Here is a 12,142-nt window from a genome sequence, read left to right as displayed (position 1 = left end):
GGCTAGTACACTTCCCTACTGTTCAAATTACTTCAACTAGAACTCGTTTATGTCACACTTAACTTGGAAGGCAGGCTGGGAAATTTAGTCCAGATTTTTACTCAAGATAGTGAGGAACCTATTTGGTCGTTGATTGCCAAAGTGTGCCAAGAGTAAAATTGTTTTTTCAAATAAAATCTTTGAATATTTAAAAACTTTTTTTCTTTTTTCTTTTTTACTGGTTATGTGATTGATGAACTGTTAGGAAGTGTTTTGGGGAAGGTTGTATATTTTGGTAAACAGATTTTTTTTCCCAGCTCCCACCTTTTTTTTTTTTTTTTTGTATTTGATAATAATGAGGCCTGTGGATGGGGAGATCAGTTATGGAGACATTTGGGGGAAGTTCATATGAAAACTGGACGTAGTGATTTAATCACAGGACTTTTCTTTTGAAAGGCTAAGTTAAATCATTTTATTTGGGAGTGGGGTCATTGATGTCCATGCTCTTGTGTCTGCTCTCACATTTTTGTGTGAGAGGCAGCAGTTTGGGAGGTTATTAAGATAATTTTAAGAAACTTTATGGTAAATTCGACCTGTAGTTTAAAATAACTCTTTTTGTGTGTAAATGGTAAAATAGATTAACTTAAGTATTGTCTTAATAAGCAAATCTAAGTTAAGGCACCACAAACTGATCTATAAGGGAAAAATGAGAACATATAACACACCAGTTGAATCAGAAATTAGTTGCTTATCACATTGGAACAGAAATTAAAATAAGCTTTTGAAAATATATTAATTAGTCTTACCCGTTTTCTTTGGCAAAATATTTTGTGTAAAAGTATTCTGAGAGCATTTTTTACTTACCTGCCTAGATACTGCCTGGGTTGGCAGAAGGATTCCTCCTCATTCATTCACACTGTTATCTTGTAAGAAATAGATAAACCATTTTATTATCCATGACTTAAGGGAAAACTAGCCAAAGAATCAGGCCACATTTTTAGTTGCTGGAGACTGGACTATCCCAGTATTGGGTAAATTAACACAAAATGATGGATGTATATAAATAATATCAAACTATGAACTTGGCTTTCTGTAATAATCAAAACAAGTAGAAAAATTCAAAGAGATCTGAATAAAGAACTTAAGTATGTATACTTGTCTGTACATTGTGTTCTAGACATGGAAGAACTTCCTTAGCTGGTGGACTAGGCAAGCTAGTTTCCATTAAGAATCTGGGCAAGGCTCAGTGGGACATTTTCCGGTTAAAATTATAGTATATAGAAGAAGACATTGTGGTGATATACCCTGAAACTACTTAATATTGAGAATTGAAAATCTCACTGTAAGACTTTCCAGCCTTTATGGTAGATTCTTATTAAATATATGTTGTATGATATTGTGTTTTCTCTTTGCTAAAGCCAGCCTTTGAAACAATAAAAAATATGTTAGTTTTTTTTTCTTGTTCGTCACTTTAGTTGTGTTGGCTTTCCATTTCAAAATCATTTGAACTTGTTCCATCGATACTGCAGTCTTTTAGTCCTAATTTTATTTTGACAATTTCAAACTTAAAAATAGTCGAAACAATTGTATAATTGTATAATTCCCCCAGATTTGCCATTTTTTAAAAACATTTTATAGCTCTCCCAACATACTTTTTTGGGGAACCACTTGAAAGTAGGTTGTAGACATCATAAAACATTATTGCTAAATACTTGAGCACACGTCTCCTGCGAACAAATACGTTTTCCTAAATATCTATAGTAATGTTTTACCTATAATCTATAATAGTTTAATATCCTAAATATCTATAGTAGTTTATAGTAGTATTTTTTTAGTTATGTTTTACTAAAAAAATAACATTAATTCAATAATACAATTTACTATACAGTCTATAATAAGATTTCTCCAGTTGTCCAAAAAAATTTTTTTTGCATTTGTTTATGATGTCTCTTTTCGTGTCTTAATTACCAGGCTCTCCCATCCACAGTTCTCACCTTTTTCTCTTTTTTAATGACATGGCCTTTTTTTCATGTGACTCATAGAATGTTCCACATTTTCGGTGTGTCCGATTGTTTATTCCTGATTAGATTCAGTTAACATACTTGGGCAAAAATACTGCACAGGTGAAGCTGAATGTTTACCTGCATCACAGCAGGAGGCACATAATACACATCAGAATGTCCTATTATTGGTGATGCTTAATTTGATCACGTGGTAAATGAAGTGGTAATCACTATATATCTCTTCAGTGTGAAGGTATCTTTTCCCTTTGTAATTATTAGGTAATCTGTGGGGTGATGCTTTCGGAGAAGATGACTATCCTGTTACCCAACATGTTTCACTCAGTGGTTTTAGCGCCCATTGATAATCCTTGCCTAAATTAGCTTATACATGTGGGGTTATAAAATGGTAACTTTTAAGTTTATTTCTTTCACATTTATTGATTAGAATTTTACAGCTGTTGCAATCTTGACCCCTGATAAAATCTAATTTAAAGTTTAAATCAGAGCTATTGTATCAGTATAGGTAGATTATCCATAACCCTTACCTTCTACTTGCCAGTTTAGATTTGTATTATGATATTTAATTCATATTTCCAATTAACTAGATTACTAGTGTCCTCTTTATGTTCTAGATTTTATTAAACTACCTGCAGTGTTTCTAATTATAATTCTGTGTATGACATCTATAAGCTACTTAAGGATTTTTCAGTACTTCACCTCTCACCCTTGTCTTGGTATTTTATTTTGACAGTTCTCTTAATTATGGTTACCAGATTGAATTATAAAACAGGTTCATGAACTAAGGAGGACCTTAACAGAGAAATGGGTGAACTTTTAGAGAGTGAAGTAAATTTTTACATGACTAAACTAAAATGAACAACTATCTGCAAATAGAAGCAAGGATAAATTAATCATTATTTAATTATAAAGGGAGAAAAATGATAAAATAGTTATTGGTTTACAAAGCATTTGCTTGAATTATACATTGAATAAATTTAAACTCTGTCTGCTTTTACTGTGCCATGGAACATGTTTCTAGGTCACTTTTATGAGGCCAGTTGGTATTCATGAAGAAATTTAAGCCAAATATTATATTAGCCTAACTGTAGTTCTCTTTGAGGTGGCTTTGTACATTTGCAGCAAAGGAAATTTAATGTGTTTGCAGGGAAAGTGATAAATTACAAAATGAAGTAAATTGCAGTATAAAGATGCTCTATATATCCAAACTGGGAAAGGTTGGGAAAGTTAAACCCAGAATAAACAATGATTATTGTCCTTTTTTAGAATTCACACATCATCCATATAATAAAGATCTAGAGACCCAGTGGTGTTTTATTGAGGGAGAATTTAGGAACCTGCCAGGTTTGAAAATTGAATGCCTAGCATAATTTCTTTCCTACAGGTAATCAATTAACATTTATGACTTTTATTAATTATGACAGTTAAATTTTCATTAATAAGATAATTCATAATACCTGAATATGTGATGGTAATGACATTTCTTCTTTGTGTTTTAGATTACCCCCATAAATACGGTCCACAGGGCGGGTGTGCAGATCATTCGGTATTTGAAAGGATGAGGAAGTACCAGATGACCGGTGTAGAGGAAGTAACGCAGGTAAGGATTTCAATACTAGCTTGCATTTAAGAAATGGAAATGAACTTGGGAATGTATTCCTACATTAAAAATATGTTTTCTAGGATTTCGGAAAGATTATACCACTGTGTGGAAATATTTATATTTTTTAATGCTCAAAGAGGCCACGTAACTTGCCTATAAAGATGTGGGTCTCAGATTTGAATACAAATCTGCATGACTCAGTAAACATTACATTACGTGTCCAAAACATACTCAGTCTTGCATGTTTTATTGTGAAATTTAAAAAATAGGCCAAACTTGTGTTTTCTATAAATGTAAGTATTTATATTAGTATGGAAATTAAATTGACCTAATGTCCTTTGTTTGCCTGGGTCATCCCAGTTTTTAACACTGAAAGTCACGTGTCTCTAAGTAAACTGAGATGGTTAGTCACCCTAATAAAAATCACAGTGCTGTTGCTATTTTAATTGTAAGATTTTTTACCATTTGACTATTGCTCTTGTATTCTTTTTTGACTTCCATTTTCCTTAGTCATAGGTGATAGGTTTATAGTTATTTAAAACACAAGTTTAAAATAAAAAAAATTATTTTTATGATAAAACATTTATCATGTAGTTTAGACATCCTTTCTAGAAGTCGTAGGATGCAGTAATATTTCTTAAGTTTCTTGTATCACAAATGCAGATTTGTGTGTTTCTTGATCTGTAACATGGCAAAACAGTTCTATTTCAGGTGGATCTTTCAAGTATAAGTGAGATTTTATTCTTGCATTCATTGAACAACAATGTATTAATTTTATGTGAAATGTCAGAGACTGTGGTAGGTTCTAGGCATATGTGGAGATTAAAATAAAGGCTTGGCCACAAAAAGTTTATAGTTTAGTTGGAGACAGAGAAATAGTTGAGGATAGTAAGAGATAGAAGAGGATCAAGCATAGGGTGACAATTCTATCCTTAGGAGGAACTGTTAACCTAGCCTGGGAAGTATTTGAGGACAATAATAATAAACTAAAAGAATAAGTAAGAGTTAGGTTGGCCATGAATAGATGGAAAGACAGGAGGAACACTATACAGGCATACTTTGTTGTATTACTACTTCACAGATGTTGCGTTTCCTCCCCTCCTTTTCCTTCCGCCCTCCCCCCCCACTCCAGTTCAAGCTGCTGTTTCTTAGTCTAGTTGTGTAGGACACAGCTCCTTGGCCCATGCTGGTATTATACGCCTTGCGCTCCCCCCGGCTGAGGCAGTTAGTTACCAGTAGTTGATCGGCTGCTCACGGCAGCTCTCACCGGCTGCCAGCCACTAATGCTGGCTGCCGGCCACTCACGCTGGCCACCAGCCACTCACGCTGGCCACCGGCCATTCATGGCAGCACCCGGTAGCCCATGGCAGCACACAGCAGCTCATGATGGTTGCCGGCCACTCACGTTGGTTGCCGGCCACTCATGACAGCACACGGTAGCCCACAGCGGCACATGGTAGCCCACAGCGGCACACAGCAGCCCACGGCAGCTCACGCTAACCTCCGGCTGCTTACAGCAGCCCAGCTCCAGAGAGAGCTTTTGTTCACAGTCTTAACTGTAGAGGGCGCAGCTCACTGGCCCAGGTGGGAATCGAACAGGCAAACTCGGTGATAGGAGCATAGTGCTCCAACCACCTGAGCCACCAGACCGGCCTAGATGTTGTGTTTTTTACAAATTGAATGCAAGACCCTCCACCAGCAAAAAGATTATGATGGGCTTTATTGCCATACTTGCTTTAATGTGGTGGTCTGGAACTGAACCAGCAGTATCTCTGAGGTCTGTCTATATACAAAGGCCAGAGAAATAGTGAGAGCAGTAAAGAATTTTTAATTCCAGGGTGGGGTGCAAGATTAGAGACTGGGAGACTAATTAGAAGCTGTTGCAGTTCTTCAGTTGAAAAATGATAGTGGCTTGTACTAAGGTACCAGCAATGTAGACAGAGAAGACAAGACTACACATTGCTATATATAGTAGAGCTTAACAGTGGCTAGATATAATATTAATGTACAAAAGTAGGCCACATTTCTTTATATCCAGCAGTAGACTACCAGAAATATGACAAAAGAGAGGACTTCATTAATAATAGTATCAAGGATATCATGGTATTGAAGAATAAATACAACAAAGAATTATAAGACATATTTAAGAAAAATTTTAAATATCTAAAGAATATGTTTAAAAAGATGAATTTTAAAAAATTGAAGAGACATACCATGTTAATGGAAAGTAATATCTATTATAAAAATATCAATTTTTTTCATATTTATTCATAGAGTCAATATAATTCCAATACAACAGGGTTATTCACAGCACTTGATGAGTCTAAAATGTTATAGGGAAAAGTAAAAGCTAAGAAGAAATACGGCCCATCTAAAGGTGATGAGCAGGAAAAGGGCATTTACCCTAAAAGATATTAAAACTTATTACAGTAATTGAGAGAGTGATATTAGTGTAAGGATGAATGAATTAACCAGAGGAATACAGGAGGAAGGACAGGAGGAACACTATACAGGCATACTTTGTTTTATTATTACTTCACAGTGCTCAGGAGTGCTCAGGAATAGACCCATACATATATATGAAATGTTGCTGTGTGGTAAAGTTGGAATTTCAAATCATTGAGGAGGAAACAGAGACCATTGAATAAATAGAGCCAGAAAAAAGTGTTTATCCATTTGGCAAAAGATGAAGTTGGATCTCTGTCTCATACCATATTTAAAACAAAACGGGACTCCAGATGGATTAAAGTAGTAAATGTCTAAAATGAAAACTTTGAAACTCTTAGTAGAAAAATTAAGTGAAGGTTTTCCTTTCCAGCTCAGATGGAGTAACTGGTATCAAACTAGCTTTCTTGCAAAACACGATGAAAAAACTGAACAAAAATATATGAAACGGTTGTTTTCAAATATTAGATAACAGGCAGTGCAAGATTGAGATTTTTGAGAGAAGAGAAATAAGTATCTCTGTGATTTCCCTGACTTTGTGACTGGAGATGAAATTTCAGGTATGATACAAGGAAGGGGATCTCAGGACGACGAGAAGTACACAGCAGTCTTAATGAGATGAAGAGACAGGTCAAAGTTCAGGACAGCTGAGGTATCTGAACTTACGGTATCTGAACTTATGGGCAGAAACCTGAGAGGAGATAGCTACACTGAGAAAAAGCTACAGATAGCTGCACAAGGGTTGCCTTGAGTCTTAGCTGAATGCTAAGCTGTGAATGCACAGGATGTGATTCTATGAGAAAACTATCAGAGAAAGAAAAACTGCGGAATCTGTGAACTAAACGACTATCACAAATTATACTTGGTAAAGATCCCAAGCCATGCTAGGAGTAGGCTAACTTTACCCTAGGGTTAAAAGCTACTGGAAACCAGCCCTAACTAAGCTAAAAAACCAAACTTTAAAAAGATCAAGGTGACTTTCAAGTATATTAACTGCTCATCAGAACAAAGCTCAATAATACTTGCTAAAAGAGCACACAGAATGCAGTTGCTCAATAATACAACATTCACAATGTCCAGCATTCGAAAAAACATTACAAGATGACAAGAAGTTGAAAATTGTCCATAATCAGGAGAAAAATCACCTAGATAGAAACAACCATACATTATAGACTTAGCACACAAGGTCTTTAAAACAACTATTATCAGTATGTTTAAAGAATCACAGAAAAACATGAAAACAAAGAGGAGAGAATAGAAATTAAAATAAAGAACTAAATGTGGCTTACAAAACTGAAAAGTACATTTATCTGAATTGAAAACTTTAATGAATAGGCTTAAGAGCAAATAAGTTACTGCAGAAGACAGCATAGATAAATGTGAATAAAGGACAATAAAGCAATAGAAATTATCCAGATTTAAGCATAGAGAGAAAGTAATTGGAGTCTGGGGGGAGGGGGTACAGAAAAAGATTTTTGAAAAAAAGTCAATGTCTCCAAAAGTTTTAGATATGAAGAAAAATTTAAATTTATGGTCCAAGAAGGTCAATGAAACCCAGGTAGGATAAACACATTAAAGAAAACCATACCAGGTCATATTATAGTCAAATTATTGAAAACCACTGAAAATGAGAAAATCATAAATAAAAGCAGCCAAAGAAAAGATAAATTTAGATACAATAGGAGGAATATAAGAATAATTGCTGATTTTTCATTACACAGAACAAACTGAAGATGTACTTCATCTTCAAAGAGTTGGGGGGAAAACTGTCAAACTAGGATTTTATATTCTGTGAAAATAATTTTCTAAATGTGGGCAAATTAAAGATCTTTTTTACACAAAAGCTGAGAGAATTTGTCTGTAGGAGGTATACACTGCAAGAATTATTAAAGAAATTCTTCAGGTAATAAAAAGATAGAAGGTAGAAGACATAAAATAGTGAATACTGGGGGTGCCAAAAAATGTATACACATTTTAAGAGATGTTATCTATGTATAACTTTTCAAAGTTGAATTGAATTACGGTAGCGATGTATAGTATGACGTTTACTCAAAAGATGGCATTAATCAAATGAATGCTAGCGTCACCATGTGACTGGCAGGACAGAAAAAACGGCAGAAGCATGGTTGTCGTTTGAGGAGCACGAGACCATTTTGAAGTGACATTTGAGATTTGAGAATGTTGTGGAAGTACAACGGTAATGGAGGCGTGAGTAAGCAACAGAACCTCCGACATGCCTAACAACTGCACGTATTCGTAATAAGTTTGAGATGCATGGTGCTCTGTGTGTTGTGCACAAGGGAGGATCCGGGAGACCTTGCACAGCAGCAAGTCCTGCTTCTTCTGCTGTGGTGTTGGAACAGTTTAGACGCTTGCTACAGAAGTCTACTGAACAGTGTTCACTGTAATCAGAGGTCTGGGCGCTGACAGTAACCACTTTGAGCACCTCTTGTAATTGCAGAAGTCAAAAGTGACTTGCATTCATCTTTTATTATCGGTATATATTGAGTATTACAAGTTTAATACACTTTTTTGCTTTTTTAAAATGTGTATCCATTTTTTGGGCACGCTCTGTATGTAGGTAAATATAAAGGACTTTTTTCTCATTAAAGAAATTAAAAATTTCTTTAAGAGGTAATTTATTTTAAATTTAATTAAAATGTCAGCAGAAAATTGAAAATTTTCTGAACAAAAGAACCCAATGGAAATTCTAGAATTGAAAAATGTAACAGAAATTAAGAATAGAATTTGATGGATTTAGATCTGGATAGCATGTCATAAGAAAATAGCGTGAACCAGTCAGAAACAAAAGGATAGAAAATACAGAAAAGAACATAAGAGACATAAGCAATACATTAAAAAGATCTAACATATGTATAATTGATCTCTCAGAAGAAAAAAAAAGTGAAATAGGGGCAATAATGGCTGGAAATTTTCCAAATGTATCAAAGGCTATCAAACAACGAATTTAGTAAGCCCTGTAATTAGAGCAGGATAAATACTTTATAATGAAAACAATACCCTGGCACATTATTTACAAACGTAGAAAAACCGAAAGATATACTACTAAAAGCAACCAGGAAAAAACGTCCAGTTACCCGCAATGAAGCAGCTATAAAAATGACAGCTCATTTGTCATTGGAAAGAGTTGAAACCAGAAGACAGTGGAATGTTTTGAAACAGAGTAACTGCAAACCTAGAATGATGTACCCCATGAAAATAGGTAACAGTAAAATGAAGGCAATAACTAAAAGAGCAGTTAGACATGGAGTTGTCAAGGAAAGTGTAAATTTGGAATTGTGGCTTAAAATTTAATTGGAATGTTCTGTTAATTGTGTCATCAAAATTCACTTAAAATGGTGCGTTTAGATGTCAACAAATGTTTAAGTCCTTGGGTTCAATAGCAGTGGTCATTCTTTAAGCAAATACCTGTGAGTATCCAATTTGCCTGCCAGTTCTGTGTTAGGTGATAGTAGTATAGTGAGAAGCAAACAGGGATAGTATCTTCTTTCTAGAACTCATATTCTAGTGGTTGATGTAATCGGTGGTGGGCTGGGAACAGAAATTAAACAAATATCCACACAATAAACTGTAAGGTTGCTGTATTTAAGGGACATAGGTACATGGATCTATGAGGTGATATAATGACTAATCTTTGCTGAGTCTGAAGGAAGAAGTTAACTAGATCAGGAGAGGTAGCACCAGCATGTGCAGACTGTGGGAGGAGAAAACTGTGTGTTGGAGGATTGGAAAGAAGGCCTATTGAGCTGTAGCACTGAGAGCGAGGGTTGGGTAACGTGGTAAGGTCTCTTTGAAGTAATACGGAATGGGAAGAAACTGGCTGGCTAAGCAGAGTCTGTAACGCTGATTTGGTGGCACATATAAAGGATTTAGGGCTTTACCCTTAGAGCAGTAGGAAGTCATTGAAATATATTATTCAGGTGGGCAATATTTTCAAGTTTGTATTTGAAAAGATTGCAATATGCAGGATAGACTGAAGGCCAATAGTGAATATGGATAGACAACATTGCTCTTACTGCAGTACTCTAGGTAATAAGTGATGGTAGCTTCAGCTAACGTGGTGGAGCCGGAGATAATAGGCAGGTTACTTAGGTATTTAGAAGACAAATTTGGCAGGGGTAGGTAACAGATTGGGTTTATAGAGGTGAGGTAGAAGTATTACAAAGTATTACAAACTACTAAGACTTACTTTATATCCAAATGATTACATATTGAAAGATATGTTTTGAAAATTTTTTAAAGTGAAAGAATTACTTGAATAAGTAATAGATCATCTATGCAGTAGAATGTTATAAAGCTGAAAATGATGTTTATGAAGAAGTTTTAATGGCATGGGGAAATGCCTATGGTGTTACATAGTAAAGCAGAATATGAAATTGTTTATAATGCATATTCTTAACTATATAAAATTGTAATAGTGAAGTATGCTAATTATTAGAAATGAGTCTCTTTTTGGCATACAGACACCTCAAGAAAAACGTGCTGTTAATGGTCCAGAACTCTTGAGGAAAAAACGTACAACTTCAGCTGAAAAAAATACTTGTCAGCTTTATATTCAGACTGATCATCTGTTTTTTAAATATTATGGAACACGAGAAGCTGTGATTGCCCAGGTATTTATAATTTTCTTACTATTTTAGGAGTTCTCGTATTGTATCATTTTACCTATATTTTCCTCTAAAAATTTAAGTTAGCATGTATCTCATTTTGGAAAAATAAAGAGCGTGTATTTTCAATTGTGAGATGATAAAATATGTAAGATAAGCACACAGATAACTGAAAGAAAGACCAGTTAGGATATTTTAGTGTCATTCAAAAAACAAGTATAAGAAAGTGATTTTATGAAGGAGGTGATGATGATGATGATGATGATGATGATGATGATGATGATAGAGTTTAGCTTTGGAAAGAGGGTTGAATTTTCATTTGTGGTCTTAAAACAGGGAATGATAGAGGAATCCTTTCAACCAGAAGGATTTAATTTATATTCTGTATTCCCATTGTGCTAAGCACTTTCTAAATTACATTATTATTTGCATTTATGTCTTCTCAACCTTTAGTAAAGTATAAAGTCTTTGGCAATACCGTTCAAAATGTCCTTCATGGTGAAGCTATCCAGTGAAAGTCTGATGAATGCATTTTGACTCCCAAGGATTTGAGACTGAGAGGACTGATGTGACACTAGTATAAATGGTGAACTCAGTTGGTGGTGGTGATAAGCTTAATTTTAGACATGTTTAGAAGCCAGGTGGTTATTCCCTTAGAATATCGAAAATGTAGAACTAGAACTTGGGACAGGTTAGCCTTGAGCTTTCTGCATGGAATTTAAGGGCACAAAAGAGATAGTTAACATAAGGGGAGAGAATGAAATCAAAAGGGAAGAAACTGGGAAATAATATTTGTATATAGTAAACAGGATGAGCAAGAGAAGCTATGGGCTAAAACATAATAGTTAAAGAGATAGGATTAAATAATTAGCCAAGGAAGAAACAAAGTTTCAAAACAAAGTGCATAGCTAATAATGTCATGTTGTGGAGATATCAAAGAGAATGACATGTTAATTAACTAGATGGTAGGAGTCCTTCACAATGTATACATATATAAAATCATTCTGGTATCTTACAGTTTTGTCAGTTATACTTTAGTAATGCTGGGAAAAGGAATGACTACAAAAGGTAGTTAGTTGGTTTCTGTTAGGTTGGTGCAAAAGTAATTGCAGTTTAAAAATAAATGCAAAAACTGCAATTACTTTTGCACCAACCTAATAGTTAATAAGAAAATTAATGAGCTTTAAGAAAGCTCTCAATAGAGTTGAGGGTGAAAATGTGAACAGTAAGGAATGGGTTGGCGGAAACAGTGAGAGTTTCAAGAAATGTGAAAAACAGAAAAAAATGTGGCTTAAAAATAATATGAACTATTTGGGGGTGAAAAGAGTGTAGGGATTACATGAGATGTTGCTAGTAAGGGGAAAATCATTCAGTAGAGAAACAGTGGTAGGATGTAAGAGAAAGAAGAATTGATGTGAAAAATGTTCTTGAAGATCCGGTAAGGAATAAAGAAAAGTTACCCTTTA

At 34.7% G+C, this 12,142-nt stretch overlaps 1 protein-coding gene across 1 annotated transcript in view; it reads left to right on the top strand.

The window, feature by feature from the left end:
- ADAM10 (ADAM metallopeptidase domain 10) overlaps nucleotides 1–12,142 on the top strand; it is a 111,877-nt gene that overhangs the window by 58,573 nt on the left and 41,162 nt on the right. The window contains exons 5-6 of the mRNA XM_081049816.1: nucleotides 3,500–3,600; nucleotides 10,533–10,682. Of these exons, the coding sequence (XP_080905942.1) occupies nucleotides 3,500–3,600; nucleotides 10,533–10,682 (251 nt within the window). The remainder of the gene's footprint in view (nucleotides 1–3,499; nucleotides 3,601–10,532; nucleotides 10,683–12,142) is intronic.

This window comes from Rhinolophus hipposideros (assembly GCF_964194185.1).
Source record: "Rhinolophus hipposideros genome assembly, chromosome: 5".
Lineage (NCBI taxonomy): Eukaryota > Metazoa > Chordata > Mammalia > Chiroptera > Rhinolophidae > Rhinolophus > Rhinolophus hipposideros.
The sequence above is the reverse complement of the archived record's forward strand: the minus strand, read 5'-3'. Positions and strand labels throughout refer to the sequence as shown.